Source organism: Vipera berus, assembly GCF_964194415.1.
Source record: "Vipera berus genome assembly, chromosome: 3".
NCBI classification, from domain to species: Eukaryota; Metazoa; Chordata; class Lepidosauria; order Squamata; family Viperidae; genus Vipera; species Vipera berus.
The window spans coordinates 5,431,817-5,457,186 of record NC_138204.1 but is presented as its reverse complement, the minus strand read 5'-3'; the positions used below and the strand labels follow the sequence as shown (position 1 = coordinate 5,457,186).

At 46.5% G+C, this 25,370-nt stretch overlaps 1 protein-coding gene across 1 annotated transcript; it reads right to left on the bottom strand.

Moving 5' to 3' along the window:
- Nucleotides 1–373: 373 nt before the first annotated feature.
- Nucleotides 374–24,962, bottom strand: LOC308665664 (tripartite motif-containing protein 54-like). The gene is made up of 10 exons (XM_081323791.1): nt 24,692–24,962; nt 18,765–18,925; nt 18,166–18,331; nt 16,321–16,416; nt 14,776–15,009; nt 13,593–13,615; nt 13,365–13,489; nt 12,152–12,420; nt 10,114–10,275; nt 374–1,926 (listed from the first exon to the last, which is right to left on the bottom strand). Exons 1-10 carry the CDS (start codon nt 24,857–24,859, stop codon nt 1,825–1,827), a joined length of 1,506 nt encoding a protein of 501 aa, XP_081179917.1. The 5' UTR covers nt 24,860–24,962; the 3' UTR covers nt 374–1,824.
- Nucleotides 24,963–25,370: the final 408 nt, after the last annotated feature.

Genomic DNA, 25,370 nt, shown 5'->3' with positions numbered 1-25,370 from the left:
ATTTTTCATAACAACCCCAAAATTCCCCAAATCACCGTAATTGTAGTGATTCACTTAGCACTCACTGTGCCAAAAAGGTCATAAATTGGGGCACAGCTTAACTAACAACTGCCTTGCTTAGCCACAGAAAGGTTGGGCTCAGTTGTGGTTTTAAGTCAAGGACTGCCGATCATGTACAACTTCTGCTTAAGGACCGGCGTTTCGTGCACTCGATGCTGCATGGTTTATTTGAGAGTCAGAACACATCTGAATGTGCAAGATTTGGTTATTTTAGCTTCTCGGAATAAAGGGTAGTCCTGCTCTTCGTGTGGCGTGGATAGATCTACCCACCACACCAGCATCGACAGTTGGGAAGTCGTTAAAAAGATCCCTGAAAAATGGGGGGAAAATCGCTTCTATGGCGTAGCCCCAAAATAGCCAACTCTGCCTGGATTTATCTTTAAAGTCAGAGCGGTGCTTAGCTTAGAAGTGTGGTAAGAATGCGCCTCCTCCCCAATTCCTTTTACTATGCCCCCTCCCATCCCAAATCACAAGAATAAAACTCAGGGGGAAAAATATGAGAAACAAGGTTTCACTCATGAAACCCCCTGGCTATTGCCAAAAGTGGATTCCCAAAGAGAGCTTGCTAAAAGAAATAGACAGACTACAGATAAGGGGATTAAAAAATAATGGCATCATTATTATTTTTTGTAAAACTCGTTAATAAATAAAATAAAATAAAATAAAATAAAATAAAATAAAATAAAATAAAATAAAATAAATAAAATAAAATAAAATAAAATAAAATAATAAAATAAAATAAAATAAAATAAAATAAAATAAAATAAAATAAAATAATGGCATCTATTTGACCAGATTAAAACTCAAGGAAGCCAGCACTTTAGACCCGTTGCTAACCTTTGTGAAACGAGCTAAACGAACTGGATAACAAAAGCACACAAAGCAAGCCTCCAGTTACAGAATGCTGCAAAACTGTATAGAAATCTTTGTGCTCATCAAATCAATTAGTCAGCTGTCCCAGAACTGCACCCTGTTGCTGGCTCTGCTCATCGATAAACTGCAACCATTTTTCCTAAGCAGCCATCCTCCATTTTTTATTCCCAGCTTGGAACCGGACCTGATTTTTCTTTCCTCAGAAGCACCTTTATTTTTATAACTAGTAGGGCAGCCGTTTTGTGACAACGCTTGAAATTCTACCAGGCCATAAAAATAACTCTTAAATATACTTCATTTTCTAATTACACCGTAGTTCAAAATCTGTACGGGAGGTCCTTGACTTACAACCATTGGTTTAGTGACCATTCAAAGTTACAGTGGCACGGGAAAAGGTGACTGATCAGCCTTTTTTTCACACTTATGACCGTTGCAGCATCCCCATGGTCATATGACCAACATTCAGACACTGGTTCATATTTATGACGGTTGCCACATCCCGGGGTCATGTGACAGCCCCTCCCCTTTTGCGACCTTCTGAGAAGCAAAGTCAGTGCTTAAGCCGCATTCGCTTAACGACCACCTTACTGACTTAACAACTGCAGTGATTCCCTTAAGAACTGTGGGAAGGAAGTTTGTGAAACGGGGCAAAATTCACTTACCCAATGTCTTGCTTAGCAACAGAAATGTTGGGCTCTCAATTGTGGTTGTAAGTCAAGGACAACCCGTCATCTCTTGCCACAGAGCTTCTTGTCTTCCTGTAGGAAAATTTGACCGGATGATGATGATGTCCCAAACTCTGCTGGAAATTCGGATGCTTGCAACAGCAGGGGGAAAAAAAGTGTTCAACACGGAACCAAGAGAAGCATGCTGCTCTTCCGCCAACTTGTCTTAATCGTGGAGCCAAAGCGTAGGATTGAAGGAGCTGCTAAGAAGAGGTTCCGCGAAGTCCTCACTTCTCCATCGGTCAGCTGCGCTACTGGAGTCAGAAGCCTGAAAAAGATGGAAAGGCTGGGGCGAGTCAAGAATGGCTTCCCTACGTAAAGATGGAGACGAGAAGCTCCAGACTTAAGTTCGCACAACTAAGCTTCCTGACGGAAGAGAACATTTGTAGCTCAAGGTTGAACCGTGTGTGTGTGTGGGTTCCTTGGTGCTCTCTGAGGTTGCTTTTCCTGTAGATGTTTCATGACCCAACTAGGCAACGTCATCAGTGCTAGAAGGGAGTGGGGTTTGCGGAGCGAAGGAGGAAGGGAGGAGGAAGAGGACGATGGCTGTGGAGTCCTGGATGCTCTCTTGAGTTAGTTGTTGGCTTGCAGAGGTTTCATTACCCAACTAGGTAGCATCATCGGTGCTAGTAAGGCCATTTGCACTGATGGTGTTACCTAGTGCGGGAATGAAATGTCAATGAAGCTGAGCAGGCCGCTCTCATTCCAGTCAGCCTCGGCTCTCACTGGTCTGCTTCTGGGAGCATCAGAAGAGGCTTGGTGGTCCAGCTAGTGGGGGGGGAGGGGGGAGAGAGGCTAAACAGGCAGGGTGAGCACATGCACAGCTCCACTCACCCAAGAGAGAAGACTTCGGGGCGCCGCTCTTGCGAGGGGGCTCTGCACATGTGAGCCAGCCTGCCACTCACCCGGCCTGGTTGCAAATTGGGCATAGTCCAATAGTGGGCTTTGTTGTTGTTAGTTGCGAAGTCGTGTCCGACCCATCGCGACCCTATGGACAATGTTCCTCCAGGCCTTCCTGTCCTCTACCATCTTCTGGAGTCCATTTAAGCTCACACCTACTGCTTCAGTGACTCCATCCAGCCACCTCATTCTCTGTCGTCCCCTTCTTCTCTTGCCCTCAATCTTTCCCAGCATTAGGCTCTTCTCCAGTGAGTCCTTCCTTCTCATTAGGTGGCCAAAGTATTTGAGTTTGAGCTTCAGGATCTGGCCTTCTAAAGAGCAGTCAGGGTTGATCTCCTCTAGGACTGACCGGTTTGATCGCCTTGCAGTCCAAGGGACTCGCAAGAGTCTTCTCCAGCACCATAGTTCAAAGGCCTCAATTCTTTGGCGCTCAGCCTTTCTTATGGTCCAGCTTTCACTGCCATACATTGCAACTGGGAAGACCATAGCCTTGACTATACGCACTTTTGTTGACAGGGTGATGTCTCTGCTTTTTAGTGTGCTGTCTAGATTTGCCATGGCTTTCCTCCCCAGGAGCAAGCGTCTTTTAATTTCTTGGCTACAGTCCCCATCTGCAGTGATCTTGGAGCCCAGGAAAATAAAATCTGTCACTACCTCCATTTCTTCCCCATCTATTTGCCAGGAATTGAGAGGGCCGGATGCCATGATCTTGGTTTTCTTAATGTTAAGTTTCAACCCAACTTTTGCACTCTCCTTCTTCACTCGCAACAAGAGGCTCTTTAGTTCCTCTTCACTTTCTGCCATTAGAGTGGTATCATCTGCATATCTTAGGTTGTTGATGTTTCTTCCGGCAATCTTAATTCCAACTTTTGATTCATCTAGCCCTGCCTTTCTCATGATGTGCTCTGCATATAAATTAAATAGGCAAGGCGACAGTATACAGCCTTGCCGGACTCCTTTCCCAATTTTGAACCAATCAGTGGTTCCGTGTCCAGTTCTCACTGTTGCTTCTTGGCCCGCATATAGGTTTCTCAAGAGACAAATAAGATGGTCTGGTATGCCCATCTCTTTAAGGACTTGCCACAGTTTGTTATGATCCACACAATCAAAGGCTTTAGCATAGTCAATGAAGCAGAAGTAGATGTTTTTCTGGAACTCTCTAGCTTTTTCCATGATCCAGCGTATGTTAGCAATTTGATCTCTAGTTCCTCTGCCTCTTCGAAATCCTGCCTGTACTTCTGGTAGTTCTCGATCCACATACTGCTGGAGTCTAGCTTGTAGAATTTTAAGCATAACTTTACTAGCATGAGAAATGAGTGCAATGGTGCGATAGTTTGAACATTCTTTGGCACTGCCTTTCTTTGGAATTGGAATGTAAACTGATCTTTTCCAATCCTGTGGCCACTGTTGAGTTTTCCAAATTTGCTGGCAAATTGAGTGTAGCACTTTTACTGCATCGTCTTTTAAGATTTTGAATAGCTCAGCTGGAATACTGTCACCTCCACTAGCTTTGTTGTTGCTCAGCTTTTCTAAGGCCCACTTCACTTCACATTCTAGGATGTCTGGCTCGAGGTCAGTGACCACCTCATTGTGATTGTCAGGGATGTTAAGCTCATTCCTGTATAGTTCTTCTGTGTAATTTTGCCACCTCTTCTTAATCTCTTCTGCCTCTGTTAGGTCCCTGCCATTTTGGTCCTTTATCATGCCCATTTTTGCATGAAACATTCCTTTCATCTCTCCAATTTTCTTGAAAAGATCTCTGGTCCTCCCTATTCTATTGTTTTCTTCTATTTCTTTGCATTGTTCATTTAAGAAGGCATTCTTATCTCTTCTAGCTATTCTTTGGAATTCTGCATTTAATTGGGCATATCTTTCTTTTTCTCCCTTGCCTTTCGCTTCCCTCCTTTCCTCAGCTATTTGCAAAGCTTCCTCAGACAGCCATTTTGCTTTCTTGCATTTCTTTTTCTTTGGGATGGTTTTGGTTGCTACCTGTTGTACAATGTTGCGAACCTCTGTCCATAGTTCTTCAGGCACTCTGTCTATCAGATCTAATTCCTTAAATCTATTTGTCACCTCTACTGTATATTGAACAGGGATATGATTTAACTCATACCTGACTGGCCTAGCGCTTTTCCCTACTTTCTTTAATTTAAGCCTAAACTTTGCAACAAGAAGCTCATGGTCTGAGCCACAGTCAGCTCCTGGTCTTGTTTTTACTGACTGTATAGAGCTTCTCCATCTTTGGCTGCAGAGCATATAGTCAATCTGATTTCTGTGTTGACCGTCTGGTGATGTCCATGTGTAAAGCCGTCTCTTGGGTTGTTGGAAAAGAGTGTTTGCTATGACCATCGTATTCTCTTGACAAAATTCTATCAGCCTGTGCCCTGCTTCATTTTGTACTCCAAGGCCAAACCTGCCTGTTATTCCGGTTATCTTTTGGCTTCCTACTTTAGCATTCCAATCCCCCATGATGATAAGGACATCATTTTTGGGTGTTAGTTCTATAAGGTGCTGTAGGGCTTCATAGAACCGGTCAATTTCATCCTCTTCAGCACTGGTGGTTGGGGCATAGACTTGGACTACTGTGATATTGAATGGTTTGCCTTGGATTTGAACTGAGATCATTCTGTCATTTTGAGGATTGTATCCCAGTATTGCTTTTCCTACTTTTTTATTGACTATGAAGGCTACTCCATTTCTTCTGAGGGATTCTTGCCCGCAGTAGTATACCTGATGGTCATCTGAATTAAATTCACCCATTCCTGTCCATTTTAGTTCGCTGATACCTAAGATGTCGATGTTTAGTCTTGTCATCTCTTGTTTGACCATGTCCAGCTTTCCTTGATTCATGGATCTTACATTCCAGGTTCCTATGGAGAAAAAATCTTTACAGCATCGGACTTTCCTTTCACCACCAGACACATCCACAGCTGAGCGTCCTTTCGGCTTTGGCCCAGTCGCTTCATTCTTTCTGGCGCTACTAGTACTAGCCCTCTGCTCTTCCCCAGTAGCATATTGGACGCCTTCCGACCTGAGGGGCTCATCTTCCAGCGTCATATCGTTTTGCCTTTTGGTACTGTCCATAGGGTTTTCATGGCAAAGATACTGGAGTGGTTTGCCATTTCCTTCTCCAGTGGATCACGTTTTGTCAGAACTCTCTGCTATGACCTTTCCGTCTTGGGTGGCCCTGCACGGCATAGCTCATAGCTTCATTGAATTACGCAAGCCCCTTCGCCACGACAAGGCAGTAATCCATGAAGGGGAATAGTGGGCTACAGCCCATAAATTGGGGACCCCTATCTTAGGGCACGGTATGAACACAGCCTGTTCGTTTGAATGCCTTCTGTGAGCCCAGAAAATTCATATACATGTAATACAGATATTTACTCATCATGAAGTCTGTTGTGTGACTGTAACCCTAGAGCAGGGGTAGGCAACCTTGTCTCTTTTGTGACTCATGGACCTCAACTCCCAGAATTCCTGAGCCAGCCATGCTGAGGGGAAAGGGAGAGGTTTCCATGCTGAGTCATGCTGTCTCAGGAATTCTGGGAGTTGAAGTCCATGAGTCATAAAAGAGCCAAGGTTGCCTACCCCTGCCCTAGAGCAAGATTCAAAGATTCTTCCTAGGATTCTGTCCACAAGAAATCACAGACTCAAACATAACCCTGATGCCATAAAATTGTGTGGCAATAACAGAGTAACAGGACAACACAATTGGAAGGGACCCTGGAGGTCTTCCAGTCTAGCCCGCTGCTCAGGCAGAAAACCTTATACCATTTCAGACAAATGGCTGTTTAGTCCCTTCTTTAAAACTTCCAGTGTTGGAGCATTGACCACTTCTAGGGCAGGTAGTTCCACTGGTTAATTGTTCCAACTGTCAGGAAGTTTCTCCTTAGTTCCAGGTTGCTTCTCTCGTTGATCAGTTTCCATCCGTTGCTTCTTGTCCTGCTTTCAGGTGCTTTGGAGAATAGCTTGACTCCCTCTTCTTTGGGGCAACCCCTGAGATATTGGAACACTGCTATCATGTCCCCCCTCGTCCTTATCTTCATTAGACTAAGGTAAAGGTAAAGTTTCCCCCGCACATGCATACTAGTCATTTCCAACTCTAGGGGCCGGTGCTCATCTCCGTTTCAAAGCCGAAGAGCCAGCGCTTGTCCGAGGACGTCTCCGTGGTCATGTGGCCGGCATGACTAGACGCCAAAGGCGCACGGAACGCTGTTACCTTCCCACCGTAGTGGTCCCTATTTTTCTACTTGCATTTTTTTACGTGCTTTCGAACTGCTAGTTTGGCATTAGACTAGACATTAGACTAGACATACCCAATTCCTGCAACCGTTCTTCATTATGTTTTAGCCTCCAGACTCCTGATCAGGGGACTCTGTACCATTTCAGACAAATGGTTGTCCGGTCTCTTCTTAAAAACCTCCAGTGATGGAGCGCCCACAACGTCTGGAGGCAAGCAGTTCCACTGGTTAATTGTTCTCACTGTTAGGAAGTTTCTCCTTAATTTTCCTTAATTCTCCTGCTTCTCGCCTTGGTTGTTTTCCATCCGTTGTTTCTTGTCCTGCCTTCTGGTGCTTTGGAAAATCAGTTGATTCCCTCCCCATTGCGGCAGCCCCTCAAATACTGGAGGGCTGCTATCGTGTAGAAGAAGATGTATTAATAAACCTACGGCTTCAGAAGAGAGCCTGGTTAATTCATGGCCGATAGCCTTCATTACTCATCCTAATGACTCATTGCAACCAACTCTACACAGATCTCTCCAGCTGCTTTGGGATGACAGCGGGAAAGTGGGGGTGGGGGGTTGTGTGTCCTCAGGGTATAGTGTTAAAAAGTCATATGATGTGATCAAAGCTCTGCTTGCCTTTAATGTATGTTGTAGGCTTTTAAGATTTCTGTTATAATTCCCTACCCACACCAATAAAGAGCATTCTGAAATCCCTGTGTAGCTGGGTTTTTTATAAAAAAAATCTTTCAGTTTATCTCTGTCAGATCTTATACCAAACCCTGCATCAAGACAGGGTGTTGTTGTTTTTTCCTAATTTTCCTAATTTAGTTATTTTATTTACATCCCGCCATTATTATTTTTACAAATAATTGAAGGTGGCAAGACATGTTCCTCCTTCTAGTTTTCCCACAACAACAACCTTGTAAAGTGGGCTAAGCTGAGAGAGAGGAACTGGCTGAAGGTCACTAATGCCTAAGGCGGGACTAGAACTCACTGCTTCCTGGTGATTGGCCCCAAGGTCAGCCTAAGGCAGGACTAGAACCCACTGTTTCCTGGTGATTGGCCTAAAGTCACCTAGCTGTCTTTCATGCCTAAGGCGGGAGTAACTGCTTCCTGGTGATTGGCCCAAAGTCACTCAGCCGGCTTTCATGCCTAAGGCGGGACTAGAACCCACTGTTTCCTGGTGATTGGCCCAAAGTCACCTACCTGGCTTTCATGCCTAAGGCGGGACTAGAACTCACTGCTTCCTGGTGATTGGCCCAAAGTCACCCAGCCAGCTTTCATGCCTAAGGCGGGCCTAGAGCTCAGCATCTTTTGCTGATTGGCCTAGAGACATCCAGTCGACTTTCATGCTTAAGGCAGGACTAGAACTCATGGTCTGGTGCCCTAACCATTAAACCAAACTGACTCTATTTTGATCTATATAAGAAATTTTATGAGATAAAAGAAATTTTGAAGTTCCTGGGTTCTCTTCTTTCTCAAAACTAAGTAACTCCTCCTCTTTTCATTGGACAACCGTTTTTCTAAAAAGATATAGGGATCCTGCTTGAGCAGAGGGTTGGAATAGATGACCTCCAAGGTCCCTTCCAACATCAACATCAACATCATCATCATCATCATCATCATCATCATCATCATCATCATCATCATCATCATCATCATCATTATTATTATTATTATTATTATTATTATTATTATTATTATTATTATTATTATTATTATTATTATTATTATTGTATGTCTATATGGAGATTCATAATCATGGTGGTCCCAAAGGAGCTTGGTTTGTTTTGGTTTTTCCTTGAAAACATTTTGCTTCTCATCTCTCTCAGAAACGTCTTGGGTGAGAAGCGAAAAGTTTTCAAGGAAAAACAACAAGAAAGTCCAGTTGCCTTTTGAAAAAGCACCTTTGGGATTACCTTTGCTGTAAATCAATATTTTAAAAATGCATACAATTTTTCACAGGTCCCAGCAAGCTTTGTGTGTGTGTGTGTGTGTGTGTGTGTTTGTGTGTGTGTGTTTATCTGACTTCATCCAAATGCTCAGAGGAATCTCAATGGCTAATACTGCATCCAGTTTTGGCACCACGATGTAAAAAAGATGTTGAGACTCTAAAAAGAGGGCAGAGAAGAGCAACGAAGACGATCAGGGGACTGGAGGCTAAAATATATAAGGAACGGTTGTAGGAATTGGGTATGTCTAGTTTAATAGTGAAGAAGAACTAAAGAGCCTCTTGTTGCGGGTGAAGAAGGAGAGTGCAAAACTTGGGTTGAAACTAAACATTAAGAAAACCAAGATCATGGCATCCGGCCCTCTCAGTTCCTGGCAAATAGATGGGGAAGAAATGGAGGTAGTGACAGATTTTATTTTCCTGGGCTCCAAGATCACTGCAGATGGGGACTGTAGCCAAGAAATTAAAAGACGCTTGTTCCTAGGGAGGAAAGCCATGGCAAATCTAGACAGCACACTAAAAAGCAGAGACATCACCCTGTCAACAAAAGTGCGTATAGTCAAGGCTATGGTCTTCCCAGTTGCAATGTATGGCAGTGAAAGCTGGACCGTAAGAAAGGCTGAGCGCCAAAGAATTGAGGCCTTTGAACTATGGTGCTGGAGAAGACTCCTGCGAGTCCCTTGGACTGCAAGGCGATCAAACCGGTCAGTCCTAGAGGAGATCAACCCTGACTGCTCTTTAGAAGGCCAGATCCTGAAGCTAAAACTCAAATACTTTGGCCACCTAATGAGAAGGAAGGACTCACTGGAGAAGAGCCTAATGCTGGGAAAGATTGAGGGCAAGAGAAGAAGGGGACGACAGAGAATGAGGTGGCTGGATGGAGTCACTGAAGAAGGAGGCGTGAGCCTAGATGGACTCCAGAAGATGGTAGAGGACAGGAAGGCCTGGAGGAACGTTGTCCATGGGGTCGCGATGGGTCGGACACGACTTCGCAACTAACAACAACAAGTTTAATAGCAGTCTTCCAATCTCTCAGGGGCTGCCCCAAAGAAGAGGGAGGTAAGCTGTTCTTCAAAGCTCCTGAAGGCAGGACAAGCAGCAACGGATGGAAACTAACCAAAGCAGCAACGGATGGAAACTAACCAAAGAGAGAAGCAGCCTAGAACTAAGGAGAAACTTCCTGACAATTAATCAGTGGAACAACTTGCCTCCAGAAGCTGTGAATGCTCCAACACTGGAGGTTTTTAAGAAAAGATTGGACAGCCATTTGTCTGATATGGTATAGGGTTTCCTGCCTGAGCAGGGGGTTGGACTAGATGATCTCCAAGTCCCTTCCAACTTTATTATTATTATTTATTATTAAAATGACACCAAACCTGGCTGGTAGTTGATGCCAATCCGTGTCCACCCTCTTCGTTCTCTGCTGAGCTCTCCATGGTGCTGAAATCATCTCCAGCCACATTATCTGCTAGGTCACCCTCAGGCAGAGGTGATGGCGAAGTGGCGTCAATCACCTGGAGTTCTCCATCCAGCTGGGTCTAAAATATATGCATATCCAGAAGACAAAAAAGGAGTGTAAATCTGGATATTCAACAAAATCTTGGATTTGAGAACGTTGTGATATCTACAGGCAGCTGATTCCAAAGGGCAGGCGTGCCCACAGAGAACGCTCTCCCCCTGGGAGCCACCAGCCGGCACTCCCTTGCCGGCGGCACCATGAGGAGGCCCTTCCTGTGGGAGCGCACAGGACGATGGGAAGTGGATGCTGGCAGCAGGTGCTCCCTAAGATAATCCGGACCCATGCCACTTAGGGCTTTATAGGTCATCACCAGCACCTTGAATCTCACCCGGAGGGCAACTGGAAGCCAATGCAGCTCGCGGAGAAGAGGCGTTACATGGGAGTATCGGGAAACCCCCATCACAACTCGCGCGGCTGCATTCTGCACCAGCTGAAGCCTCCGAGTGGTCCTCAAGGGCAGCCCCATGTAGAGAACATTGCAGTAGTCTATCCGGGAGGTCACAAGTGCATGAGTGACTGTACGTAGGGCGTCTTGGTCCAGATAGGGCCGCAACTGGCGCACCAGGTGAACCTGGGCAAAAGCCCCCCTGGCCACGGCTCCTATATGATCTTCCAAACTGAGCCGTGAGTCCAGGAGGACGCCCAAGTTGTGGGCCCTATCTACGGGGGATAACAGTACTGCAGTACTGCATTCTAACCACTGCACCACCATGGCTCATGGTCATGGATGGCCATATAAACGTAGTAGACAGTTGTTTGCTTGTTTGCTTGTTTCCTTGTTTGGATGGATGGAGGGTTGGTTGGTTGGTTGGCTGGATGGATGGAGGGTTGAATTGATGGATGAATGAATGGATAGTTGAATAGGATGAATGAATCTATGTACGTTTGAATAGATGAATGGAGGGAGGCAGGCAGGGAGGCAGGGAGGATTGAAGGGATGAATGGATGGATGGATGGAGGGTTGAATTGATGGATGGTTGAATGAATGGATAGTTGAATAGGATGAATGAATCTATGTATGTTTGGATGGATGGATGGAGGGTTGGAGGGATGAATGGATGGTTGGATGGAGGGAGGGTTGAATTGATGGATGAATGAATGGATAGTTGAATAGGGTGAAAGAATATGTATGTTTGGATGGATAGAGGGAGGGAGGGATGGATGCAGGGATGGAGCGAGGGTTGGTTGGTTGGATGGAAGGAGGGAGGGTTGAACTGATGGATGAATGAATGGATAGTTGAATAGGATTAATTGAATCTATGTATGTTTGGATGGATGGATGGATGGATGGATGGATGCATGGATGGAGGGTTGGAGGGAGGGATGCAGGGATGGATGGTTGAAGGGTTGGAGGGATGGATGGATGGGTGAATGGGTGTGTATGCACACACACACACACACACACACACAGAGAGAGAGAGAGAGAGAGAGAGAGAGAGAGAGAGAGAGAGAGAGAGAGAGAGAGAGAGAGAGAGAGAAGGCAATCATGTTTTCCTTCAGTCTTCTATTCTCAGGGTCAAAACTGTCTCCTTCCTTCAAACCTCTCTTCTAAAACTTAAGTTTCTAGCCCCCTGATCACCCCTATCCCCCTCCGTTAAACCTCTTCCAGTTTCTATAAATCCTTCTTAGTGGTGCCCACTAACATGACGTTCAAGCTGGTGTTCTGAGCAAAGCCGGGGAGAGTGGAATAAGGCTTGCTCCTCAAGTGAACAAACCGGGAGAGGGAGAACTGAGAAACATCGCCTAAAAATTAAATTTGGCAATGGGAAAAGTAGAAGAGTAGAAAAAGAAAGAAGACGAGAGAGGAAGAACCAAGAGTGGGTGGAGTTGGCACAGATTGCTTCCAGCTTTTTGAGTGGGACTTCTGGATCAGGAGATCGGGATCTGGATCTTACCTGCTGGGTGGCCCATAGATTGCTTTCTTGGCTAGTTTCAAGCAGAGATTCTGTGGCCTCTGGGGTTGACGCTCCTGCCCCAACAGCAGTACCATTCCGAGTCCCGTTCACCAGAGGAGATAGTCCTTGCCATGGGTCTTCCTTCCCAAGGGCAAAAGAGTCTTGGAGGTCCTCTTCCCTCTCGCCACCTTCTGGTTCGGCCTCTCCTAAAGTGTCTTCTGATTCCCCACAGCCCCCTTCTTCTTCAGCCGCCAATTCAGGGTCTTCAACTAGAACAAAGACAGATGTTGGTGGGATGAACATCAACATCCCAAAGGCCCTTTTCCAAAAAGGCAACTGGGACTTTCTTGTGTTTGTTTGTTTGTTTTCTCGGAAAAGGTCTCGCTTTACATCCAAGAAGCTTCTTCAGTTCTGAAGAACTGAAAAAGCTTCTTGGATGAGAAGCGAAACATTTTCAAAGAAAAACAACAACAACAACAACAACCACCCAAGAAAGTCCCAGTTGTCTTTTGGAAAGAAGAACGCTACTTCCAGGTTGCTTCTCTCTTTGGTTAGTTTCCATCCGTTGCTTCTTCTCCTGCCCTTCTGGTGCTTTGGATGAAATGTTGAAGTGGTTTAGACCTTCTTAATGTTCATTTTGAATGCCTGAAAGGCTATCTCACCACTGAGCAAAGCCAATGGGCAAAGACAGATCCACTTAATGACCGCACGATTCATTTAGCAACTGCAGCGATAAGATCCACCCCCATGGCAAAAAAGGCCGTAAAATCTGGCACAACTTGCTTAACAAGCGTCCTGCTTAGCAAATGGAAATTCTGGGGGCCCTTGAGGTCATGACTGGAGGAGTAGCTGGTTTTACTTCAGCAAGCTGTGTGAATCTAGCCCAGGGGCCTTCAAACTTGGCCTTTTTATGACTTGTGGACTTCAACTCCCAGAATTCCTCAGCCAGCGTGCCTGGCAGAGGAATTCTGGGAGTTGAAGTCCACAAGTCATAAAGATAAGATAATGTTTATTGTCATTTTTTTACTGTGGGCACAATGGCGCACATCAAAAATGAAATTTAGTTGCCCGCTCTCAAAGTGAGACACATACATGACAAACACCTAAAACATACTACATACAACACAAGTCACAAAAGGGCCAAGTCTGAAGACCCCTGGACCAGAAGATCTCCAGGGTCCCTTCCAAACCAATGATTCCGTGATTCTATGACCTTTAATGAAATCCAGTTGATACAGGATTCGTTCCTCGGCATTGAAATCCACTGTGTAGTGTTCCATGTTGTCATATCCTGGCTCTAGGACTTCTGCTTGGCAGCTGTGGCTCATCTCCACAATCCTGCAAGGAAGAGGGATGAAGTTACAGGTGGAAACCTTTGATTTTTATTTTTATTTTCAATTCCCAAAGGTATGGATATTGTAAGAGAGTAAATCCTACTCACCTTTGGATGAGAACTTTGGCATTCTGATATATTGGGGAACAAATAGACAAAAGATCAATATGAAAAACATCATCATGAGAAAAGATACAGGTTAGTCTACGACCGTCCAAAGTTACAACAGCGCTGAAAAAAGTGATTTATGACCGTATTTCACACTTACGACCGTTGCAGCATGCCCCTGCTCACGTAATAAAAAATCCGGATGTTTGGCAACTGATTCATATTATGATGGTTGCAGCGTCCCTGGGTCATGTGATTCCCCCAAATAATCAACTTTACCCAGATATATCTTTGAAGTCACCAGAGTTAAGCTTAGCTTAGAAGCATCTTTACTGTTACTGTATAACTAGTAGGGCAGCCATTTTGTGACAGTGCTTGAAATTCTACCAGGCTTTCTTTTAGAAGGGTGGGCAACTTTATGACCTGTGAACTTCAACTCCCAGAAACCCCGAGTCAGACATGTTGGCTGGGGAATTTTGGGAGTTGAAGTCCACAAGTCATCAAAGGGCTAAAAATTGAAGACCCCTGTTTTAGAAAGTCATTGAGGCCACCTGGAGGTTTATCTGTGTCCTCAGATGTGCAAATGGGTGTAGAGCAGGGGTCTTCAAACTTGGCCCTTTTATGACTTGTGGACTTCAACTCCCAGAAACCCCGAGTCAGACATGTTGGCTGAGGAATTCTGGAAGTTGAAGTCCACAAGTCATAAAAGGGCCAAGTTTGAAGACCCCTGGTGTAGAGCCTTCTTGGCTGCAGGGAATGTTTTTCTGTCCTGTGCCCCTTCTCCGTTGAAGACAAGCATAAGATGTTGGGGATGAGTTCGTGTTGTCTGCATCTCAAACTTGGATTTCTGGAATGGATTTCCAGAAAACGCTGCAGACTACAAGAGCCATTTGCAGTTTGAGATGCAGACCGCACAGACTCATCCCCAACAGCTTGCGCCTTTCTGAAAGAAGGCAAATGACCAGCTGTCTGCAAGGAGTATAAATCCTTCCGTTCCCCACCATCCGGTCAGAACCTGAAGAAGCTTCTTGGGTGAGAAGCGAGACGTCTTCAAAGAAAAACAAGAAAATCCAGTTGCCTCCTGGAAAAAAAACCACCTTTGGAATTGCTGGTCCTAATTATGGTTGTTAAGTCGAGGATACCTTTTATATATGTTACATTTTGCTGGTTTCAGGGCCCTTACCTGAACAAAAACGGACATCTGAGGCTCCTCCATGGATTGCAGGGCTGTGTCCACCAGCTTGGAAGAAGATTCGATGTGGTCACTGCAAATTTTGCTCAGCCCTTTCAGATGCTGGGTCTTGCGCTCCTGTTCATAAGTGACCCGTTGCAGCATGATCTTTCTCCGCTCTTCCAAAATAGCCCCCATCCGGTCAAACTTCTCACACAGGGCCTGCTTCTGAGCTTTGCAATTTGCCTGTTCAAGAAGGAAGAACCATGCAGCACATCTAGGTGAGATGGTCTAATAAGCCATTTGCCACCAACAAGATGAGCAAAAATGTTTGAAAACATGTCAGAGAAATGTTGGAAATGCAAACACAAACCAGGTAACTTATTATCACGTGTTCGACATGTGTTAAAGCAAGGAGACATTGGACAATAATCCTCACATGGTTAGAAAAAAATGTTAGACACATAGACTATAAACCTGAATATTTTTTTTGACTAGGTATAAGGCCAGAAAAACTTGATAAGCAAAGTACGTATTTGATTCTGCACGTGATAACAGTGGCGAGAATTATATTTGCACAATAATATTGGAGGAATGAAGAAATGCCACCAGAAAAAGAAATAATCAAAACAATATTAGACTGTGTGGAAATGGACAGACTTACTTTAAGTTTGAAAGAAAAAGAAGAAACAGAGTATTTTCAAACTTGGGGCCTATTTTATCAATGGTTAGAGAAAAGATTTAGGGATTAGGAATTTAATTTGTATTACTGAATAAGATACTCAGACAACACGCTTTTGTTGAATAATTATTATTGAACTCTGTTAAAAAAATAATAATAAAACTTTAAACTATGGTTGGTTACTGAGGCTGTGTTTGCCCAACAATACACTTTGGGGATGTCAAAATGTGGCCATTTTGTGAAGGTGCCCACTACACACATTTGCGGTCTAACCCCTGGTTAAAAACGGTGGAGTTTCTTGCTAGTCGTCCTTCTGAATGTACTTTTTAAAAAATTTGTCAGCCTGGATGGCTTTCTAACCAAAAGAGTTAGCATACTTTTAAAAATACATGATAGATTTTAATTCCTGGAGGATAAATCCATCCTTAAGGCAGGACTAAAACTCACCGTCTCCAGGTGATTGGCCCAAAGTCACCCAGCCGGCTCCCATCCTTAAGGTGGGACTAGAACTCACCACCTCCGGGTGATTGGCCCAAAGTCACCCAGCCGGCTCCCATCCTTAAGGTGGGACTAGAACTCACCGCCTCTGGGTGATTGGCCCAAAGTCACCCAGCCGGCTTCCATCCTTAAGGCGGGACTAAGAACTCACTGTCTCTGGGCGATTGGACCAAAGTCACCCAGCTGGCTTCCATCCTTAAGGTGGGACTAGAACTCACCATCTTACGGTCATAACTTGAGGACTGACTGTATTTCTCTATTCCAGTTAATTAACTTGTGTGAATGCAGTCCCTGAAAATGTTTGAGGGGTGTCAAGAAGTCTGGAAGCCATTCCTGGTTTTCAGGGAAAAAAACCTGGAAGATGAATCAGGGCCTACCTCAACATTCCTGCCCTTGCTTTGCAGTTCCTCCAGGTACGTCTGGATCCTGTCATTGGCTGCTACAAGAGCCCCAATTCCATCAGTCAGCTCCGCCTAGAGAGGAGCACATGGCCTTGTGGTCAGGATTTGTATTTATTTTATTCACACCCCACCTTTATTATCTTCTTGTAAACAAGGCAAGGGGGCAAACATCTTATTCTTACCATTTTCCCCACAACAGCAACCCTGTGGAGTGGGGTGGGCTGAGAAAGGACTGGCCCAAGGTTGCCCAGCAGGCTTTCATGCCTAAGGCGGAACTAGAGCTCTCCATCTCCTGGTGATTGGCCCCAAATCACCCAGATATTCTGTTTTGTTATTCCATTCTGTTCTGTTCTACTCTATTCTATTTTATTCTACTCTACTCTACTCTACTCTACTCTGTTCTATTATTCTATTCTATTCTATTCTATTCTATTCTATTCTATTCTATTCTATTCTATTCTATTCTATTCTATTCTATTCTATTCTATTCTATTCTATTCTATTCTATTCTATTATTCTATTCTATTCTATTCTATTCTATTCTATTCTATTCTATTCTATTCTATTCTATTCCATTCCATTCCATGACACGACACGACACGACTTGGTATAGGTGAAGAAAAACTAACTCTAAAATCCCAAGACTTCTAACCAAAGCATATGACATTCCCAGCCAAACCTCCCAGATGTCTACGTAGTTCATGTAAACACCTTCCCGTTTTGAGAACCGTCTGCTATCTTCTTCACAGCGATTAGAATGTCCTTGAAAAGTTTCCATAGATCTTTTTCCTCAACAAACATCTGGAGAGAACTGGAGAGATTTCGATTCTCTAACTAGCCCATTCGAAGCCTCATCTCTCCCCCCGCCCCCTATTCTAATGACAAGATGAAGACAATTATCCTATCCTATCCCATCCCATCTCACCCTATCCCACAGGTCTGCAACCCGCGGCTCCGGAGCCGCATGCGGCTCTTTCAGCCATCTCTTGCGGCTCCCAGTCCTCTGCCATGTGCAGTCCAAAAAAAAAAGTGGGACTAAAAAAGTTCAACCAATCAATTCAAATATGCAGGGTAGGTGCATATCTCGCCTTGGCTCCACTCTTCAGTCAAACCCTGTTCTGCGCATGCGCGCATGTACGCACATGTGCACACATTTTTTGCGGCTCCCAGTTTTTCCTTTTGTGAGGGAACCGGTTCCGACTGGCTCTTTCACTGTTTCAGGTTGCTGACCCCTGCCCTATCCTATCCTATCCTATCCTATCCTATCCTATCCTATCCTATCATCTCATCTCACCCTATCCTATCCTATCCTATCCTATCCTATCCTATCCTATCCTATCCTATCCTATCCTATCATCTCACCCTATCCTATCCTATCCTATCCTATCCTATCCTATCCTATCCTATCCTATCCTATCCTATCATCTCACCCTATCCTATCCTATCCTATCCTATCCTATCCTATCCTATCTCATCTCACCCTATCCTATCCTATCCTATCCTATCCTATCCTATCCTATCCTATCCTATCCTATCCTATCCTATCCTATCCTATCCTATCTCATCTCACCCTATCCTATCCTATCCTATCCTATCCTATCCTATCCTATCCTATCCTATCCTATCCTATCCTATCCTATCCTATCTCATCTCACCCTATCCTATCCTATCCTATCCTATCCTATCCTATCCTATCCTATCCTATCCTATCCTATCCTATCCTATCCTATCCTATCCTATCCTACCTTACTTTACCTTATCTTCTTCTTATCCTATCCTATCCTATTCTATCCTATCCTATCTCGGCAGGCTGAAGCCCACCTTCCGCTTTGTGCAGATGTCCGAGAGTGGAGCCACTTCGCATTCCTTGTGTTCCCCGAAAACCTTGCACAGGGAGCACGTGGGAACAGCGCACGTCACGCAATAAATGTTGATCCTTTCCTCCTCGTGCTCTTCGCAAGTCGCGTGCTCGCTTTTTAACAGAGGTCTGTTAGAGAAGAAAGAAAAATATTCGGGGAGGGGGGGGGAAAAGAGAAAAGAATCTACGGTGGGAGGAAGAATAGATCTCCCCAAGGTTTCCAAATCCCCTTTGAATTCTGTATTTGGTCAAATCCGCTGCCCCAATTTTTAAGGGCCTACCTGGATCCAGCAAGCTGGAATGATGACCCCCTTGGTGAGATGGGGTGGCAAAGAAGTTAAATGAAAGAATGAATGAATAAATGAATGAATGAATAAGTAAATGAATGAATGGATGGATGAATGAATGAATGAATGAATAAGTAAATGAATGAATGAATGGATGAATGAATGAATGAATGAATGAATGAATGAATGAATGAATGAATGAATGAATGAATGAGTCCGCCCACATTTGGGGGTGAGGGTGAAAGATCCCCAGAATAGCTGAGAAGGCAGCCAACCTCTCTGGTCCGCTTGCCGACGCTTGCTTGTAGAGATCGATGATGTTCTCCACCAGCAGATTCCGTTGCAAGCCGTAAATGCCGTGTCTGTCCAGGACAACCTCGTGACGGCAGGATGGGCAGCGGAATCTCCCTGCAGAGCCCAGGGTCGTCCCTCGAGACTGCGGGGTGCAAGAGACCGGGAGGATCAATACCCCGATAGGGAAGGTAAATGGTCGCTTCGATGCAGCTTGGCAGCCTGTAGAGTTAGTTCCCCGTGGAGCGCCTCAAGCACAGTTGAAACCATCAGAATGTCTGGTCGGTTAAAGCGGCATTTCGGGAGGGGGAAGGGGAAAGGGGAAGGAGGGGGAGAGGAGGAGGAGGAGGAGGAGGAGGAGGGGAGGGAGGAAGAAGTAGAAGGAGCTGGAGAAGGAGAGGAAGAGGAAGAGGGAAGCAGGGAGGAAGGGGAAGGGGAAAGGAATGAGGAAAGAGACAGAGGGAGGAAGGAGAAGGACTGGAGAAGGACAGGAAGAGGAAGAGGAGGGAAGGAGGGAGGAAGGAAGGGGGAGGGGAAAGGAATGAGGAAAGAGAAGAAGGAGAATGAGAAGAAGGAGAAGGAGAGGGAGAGGGAGAGAGGGAGGGGAAGGAGAGAGGGAGGGAGGGGAGGAAGGGGGAGGGAGGGAGGAAGGAATCAGACACTCTCTTGGGGTGTGTTTCAAGGGCATCAGATATTATTTAGTCCTTTGGACTAATCCCCCAATCATTCCCCACTTGAAATTTAGGTCTTCAGAAGGGGATCAAGCTGAGCTCACCTTGAGACATCTCATCCCAAGCAAATCCAACCTGTTTCACTTCTTTGTAGTGGGGTTTTGTGAGGAACCCACTCCCCACCAACCCCCCGCATCTTCAGTGGGCTATTTGGGTAGGTTAAGTTGCCAATATTTGTGAAAACAGCCACCAAATATAGAAACAGAGACTGGAGGAAAGAGAGAGCCCTCACTTTCCTGGTTGCTCCGACAGCAGAAAACTAGCAAGCTTTGGCTCTCCATAACTCAAATGTTACCGTGTTTCCCCGAAAATAAAACCAGGTCTTTTTTTTTCTTCCTCCAAAAGAGGCACCAGGACTTATTTTCAGAGTAGGCCTTACCTCACCTCCGGCACTGACAGCCCCGCCCTGTTGGTCCACTTCTTCTGGAACCGAAGTTCTTCAGCTGCATTCGGGCCTGCATTTTGCAGTCAGGCCTTTCCAGGAGGCCTAAGCAGCCAAATACCAAGCTTGGTGCTCGGCTGCTGAGGTCTTGCAGAACTGAGCTATGGATTGAGTCCATAGCTCGGTTCTTGGCTGCAGAGGCCCTCCTGAAAGCCCTGTGACTGAGAAAGGCAGGCCTGGCTGCAGAAGAGGCCTCAGGAGAAGAAGTGGGCCATGGGAGGAGAGACCTGACTGCAAGGTAAGCAGGTGCAGGGTGGGTGGGACAGCTCCACACCCCCACCACCCGGCCCTAGCTTGATATTTAGGTGTGTGCCTTGCCCCATAACTAGGGCTTATTTTTGGGGTAGGGTTTACCTCATCTCCAGCACCGACAGCACCACCCAGCTGGTCCACGTCTTCTGGAGCCGAAGTTCTGCAGCTGCAGTCGGGCCTGCGTTTTGCAGTCAGGCCTTTCCAGAAGGTCTATGCAGTCGAGGACAGAGCTATGGATTCAATCCATCGCTTGGTGCTAGGCTGCTGAGGTCTTGCAGAACCGAGCTATGGATTGAGTCCATAGCTCGGGTCTTGGCTGCAGAGGCCTTCCTGAAAGCCCTGTGACTGAGAAAGGCAGGCCTGGCTGAAGAGGCCTCAGGAGAAGAAGTGGGCCAGGGGAGGAGAGGCCTGGCTGCAAGGTAAGCAGGTGCAGGGTGTGTGGGACAGCTCCACACCCCCACCACCCCACCCTAGCTTGATTTTTAGGTGTGTGCCTTGCCCCAAAACTAGGGCTTATTTTTGGGATAGGGCTTACCTCATCTCCGGCACCGACAGCGCCACCCAGCTGGTCCACTTCTTCTGGAGCTGAAGTTCTGCAGCTGCAGTCGGGCCTGCGTTTTGCAGTCAGGCCTTTCCAGAAGGTCTAAGCAGTCGAGGACAGAGCTATGGATTCAATCCATCGCTTGGTGCTACGCTGCTGAGGTCTTGCAGAACCGAGCTACGGATTGAGTCCATAGCTCGGTTCTTGGCTGCAGAGGCCTTCCGGAAAGCCTTGTGACTGAGAAAGGCAGGCCTGGCTGCAGAAGAGGCCTCAGGAGAAGAAGTGGGTCAGCAAGGAGAGCTGTATGCCTCACCCCAAATCTAGGGCTTATTTTTGGGATAGGGCTTATATTAGGCCCTCTCCTCAAAATCAAGCTAGGGCTTATTGTTGGTGTAGTCCTTATTTTCGGGAAACACGGTAGAATGCTTTCTCCAGCCTGCCGTGAATCTCTCCCCGTCTCGCCTTTCAAAACCAGGGCAAAGCAAACGCTTCCAGAATTTGAGAGATGTCCTTCTTCTTTGCAGCCCAGGCCTTGCAAAGGTCAATGGCTCAATGCACACCCCTCCAGGGGGTTAGCAGGGGCCTAACTAGATCCGCTCCAGCAAAAGAGCATATTATTTTTGCAAGGAATCCAAACGCCGAAGACCGACCGACCGACCGACTGGAGCCAAGGCGGGATATCCAATAGCGCAAAGGCAGGTGTCGGTCATCCCCAAGGGGAAAACAAAGGACTAGGAACGAAAGCATTCGTCGACCTTCAGGAATTGTAGACTTGGTGCCACAAATGTCTCTTGGAAAAAATCTCGATGGTACATATTGCAGAAGAAAAAAGGCCCGACTGGTGGCAGGTCTCAATCAGATGTTTATTTATTTGCATCCTGGCTTTCTTAGGCTATTGTTTCAACCATGTGTATCTTGGGTTGGTTATTGTTGTTGTTGTTATTATTTGGTAAGCAGCCCAGAGTCCCTGAGAGCAAGTGGGCAGCAACATAAATTTTCATAAACAAACAAGTAATTAAATCCTGCTAAGTGGGCTGGCCTGAGAGAGAGAGAGAGAAAGAGAGAGAGAGAGAGAGGGAGAGAGAGAGAGAGAGAGGCAGGAGACGAGGGGGAGGGGAAGAGGGACAGGGAGAGAGAAAAGGGGGAGAGAAGGAGGGAAGGAGAGGGAAAAAGAGAGAGGGGGAGAGACAGGGGGAGGGAGGGAGAGAAAAAAGAGAGGGGGAGAGAAAGGGAGATGAGAGGGAGGGAGGGAGGGAGAGAGAAAAAGAGAGAGGGGGAGAAACGGGGAGAGAGGGAGGGAGAGTGAAAAGAGGGGGGGAGAGATGGGGAGGGAGGGAAAGAGAAAAAGAGAGGAGAGATGGGGGAGAGAGGGAGGGAGGGAGAGGGAAAAAGGGGGAGAAATAAGGGGAGGGAGGGAGAAAAAGAGAGGGGGAGAGACAGGGGGAGACGGAGGGAAGGAGAGGGAAAAAGAGAGGGTGAGATGGAGAGAGGGAGGGAGAGGGAAAAAGAGAGGGGAGACGGAGTAGAGAGGGAGGGAGGGAGAGGGAAAAAGGGTGAGACGGGGAGAGAGGGAGGGAGGAAAAAGAGAGGAGGAGAGAGAGAGGGAGAGTGGAAGGGAAAGGGAAAAAGAGAGGAGGAGAGAGAGGGAGAGAGGGAGTGAGAAGAGGGAAAGAGAGAGAGGGAGAGAGACAGGGAGGAGAGAGGGGGAGAGAAAGAGAGAAGGTGAGAAAAGAGGGAGGGAGGGAGAAACTAGCCCAAAGCAACCCAGCTGACTTTTCTGCCTTAAGCAGGACTAGAACTTACTGTCTCCTGGTACCTGTCCAGAAGTCACCCTGCTGACATTCATGCCTAAGGCGGGACTAGAACTCAACTTTTCCTGGTGATTGGCCCAAAGTCACCCAGCCGGCTTTCATGCCTAAGGCGGGACTAGAACTCACGGTCTCCTGGTGATTGGCCCAAAGTCCCCCAGCTGGCTGTCATGCCTAAGGCGGGACTAGAACTCACAGTCTCCTGGTGATTGGCCCAAAGTCCCCCAGCTGGCTGTCATGCCTAAGGCGGGACTAGAACTCACGGTCTCCTGGTGATTGGCCCACAGTCACCCAGCCGGCTTTCATGCCTAAGGCGGGACTAGAACTCACGGTCTCCTGGTGATTGGCCCAAAGTCCCCCAGCTGGCTGTCATGCCTAAGGCGGGACTAGAACTCACGGTCTCCTGGTGATTGGCCCAAAGTCCCCCAGCTGGCTTTCATGCCTAAGGTGGGACTAGAACTCACGGTCTCCTGGTGATTGGCCCAAAGTCACCCAGCCGGCTTTCACGTTTAAGGGAGAACTAGAATTCACAGGCTCCTGCTTTCTAGTCTGGTGCCTTAACCAGTAGGCCAAACTGGCACTCTATGTTGTGGTTTTCCTGATCTGAATTCACTAATACAGGTCCCTGTTACTCCAAGCAGGTCAAGGGTGTGTTAAAAAAAAGTCAAGATGGTGGTCAAAACCAGGAAAGCCCTGCCCCCTTTTAAAAAATGGGTGGGGCTTGGATAGAAAGATTGTGACTGCCACTTTGGGTATTTTTGACCACAAATGAGGCGGTCTCTGCTCCAAGAAATATGGAAATGTAGAATAGGTTTTCTGAAAGCATCAAACATGGCAAATAAGTAGACTTTGGCCCTGGGGGTTGAGTGTATCTCAACCTTGGACCTTTGAAGGGCTGTGGTCTTCATCTGTCCACTCACCTTCAAGCTGCCAAAACATAATGCAAAAAACACAATCGTGTTGCCTCCCAATTGGATTCTAATATCAGAGTAATTTATTTTCCGAAAGAATCCTTCCCAGCATTCCTTGCAGTTCCTCTAAAGCAGGGGCAGGCAACCTTGGCTCTTTTAGGACTCGTGGACTTCAACTCCCAGAATTCCTGAGCCAGCTACGCTGAGGGAAAAGGGAGAGGTTTCCAAGCTGAGCCATGTTGGCTCAGGAATTCTGGGAGTTGAAGTCCACAAGTCATGAAGGGGCCATAGTTCCTCCATGCTGGCTCAGGAATTCTGGGAGTTGAAGTCCACAAGTCATGAGGGGGCCATAGTTCCCACATACTGGCTCAGGAATTCTGGGAGTTGAAGTCCGCAAGTCATGAAGGGGCCATAGTTCCCCCATGCTGTCTCAGGAATTCTGGGAGTTGAAGTCCACTGGTCATGAAGGGGCCATAGTTCCCCCATGCTGGCTCAGGAATTCTGGGAGTTGAAGTCCACAAGTCATGAGGGGGCCATAGTTCCCACATACTGGCTCAGGAATTCTGGGAGTTGAAATCCGCAAGTCATGAAGGGGTCATAGTTCCCCCATGCTGTCTCAGGAATTCTGGGAGTTGAAGTCCACGAGTCATAAAAGAGCCAAGGTTGCTTACCCCTGCTCTAGTCTAAAGTTTCAGAACTTTAGCCTTTTTAAGATATGTGGATTTCAACTCCCAGAATACCTCAGCCAGCATTGCTGGCTGAGGTATTCTGGGAGTTGAAGTCCACACATCTTAAAAAGGCTACGGTTGGGAGACCTTGCTCTGCTAACGTTTCTAGAACCCAAGCTTTAATCTCTGAACCCTTTTTTCCTTTCCTGATCTGCTGGATTTTAGCTTCCTGCCTTTTCGAAGTAGGAATACGTGAAATTCAAAGTCTAAAGTTGACTTAAGGTCATCTGTAAAAAGGACAACTGCACCCCACCCTCTGAAAAACGCAAAATTATTGCGACCCACAAAAAATACATACAATACGATCCCGTCCACCTGGTTCTCCCAATCCGCCGCGATCCTTGAAGTCTCTGAAGGCCTCTTAAGCAACTCCTCCAAAGTGTTGACCCAACTCAGCTCTCCCAATCCTGAGAGTCAGCTGCTCCACGTCGGAGGAACATTTCCATAACCCGCTTTGAAAGGTTTCTCTCTCTCCCCGACCCCCCCCCCACAACTCACCTGAAAAATGTCATTGGCGCATTTCCGGCAGAGATTGTGCTGACAAGGGAGAATGACCACGGGTTTGGTGAACATCTCCAAGCAGATGGGGCATATCAGTTGCCTCTCCAAGTTCTCCATGGTGGGACAATCTCTTGGGTAGGAGGTGTATTCCAGGTGCTTCGACATGACAAGGGTTCAAGGCGGCCGTTCGTGAAGGTGCAGCTCCTTCTCTGTGTCCTTGCAGGAAACTGTGGTGGGAAAAAGCTGGAGAAACCCAGAAGCACCTGACGGCGTCCTTTCCCTACGGGAGGCTCGCATGCTACTTGAAGCCTCCAGAAATATAACCGGAGTATCTCTGATGCTCCCCACCACTGGTTTAGGTTTCGACTCTGTCTTAAAGGGCCCCTTCAGCTCAAATGCAAAAGTTGGCATCTCAAAAGGTGGAAGCCAGGATTAAAATCTTTTTGTTGTTGTTGTTGTATAGGTGGCACCTTGCTCAATAGTAGTAACTGTGAGAGGGATCTCGTAGTCCTAGTAAACAACCACTTCAATATGAGCCAGCTGTGTGCTGCAGCTGCCAAAAAAGCCAACACAGTGCTAGGCTGCATTAACAGAGGGACAGAATCAAGATCACGTGAAGTGTTAATACCACTTTACAAGGCCTTGGTAAGGCCACACTTGGAATCCTGCATCCAGT

What these genes read in the sequence shown, in the direction of transcription:
- LOC308665664 (XM_081323791.1), bottom strand. Translation starts at nt 24,859, where the DNA reads ATGTCGAAGCACCTGGAATACACCTCCTACCCAAGAGATTGTCCCACC. An exon ending in AGATGTCCGTTTTTGTTCAG is followed by an intron (nt 13,616 to 14,775) that starts GTAAGGGCCCTG and finishes CCAATATATCAG; the next exon opens with AATGCCAAAGTTCTCATCCA. An exon ending in ATCTATGGGCCACCCAGCAG is followed by an intron (nt 10,276 to 12,151) that starts GTAAGATCCAGA and finishes CATATATTTTAG; the next exon opens with ACCCAGCTGGATGGAGAACT.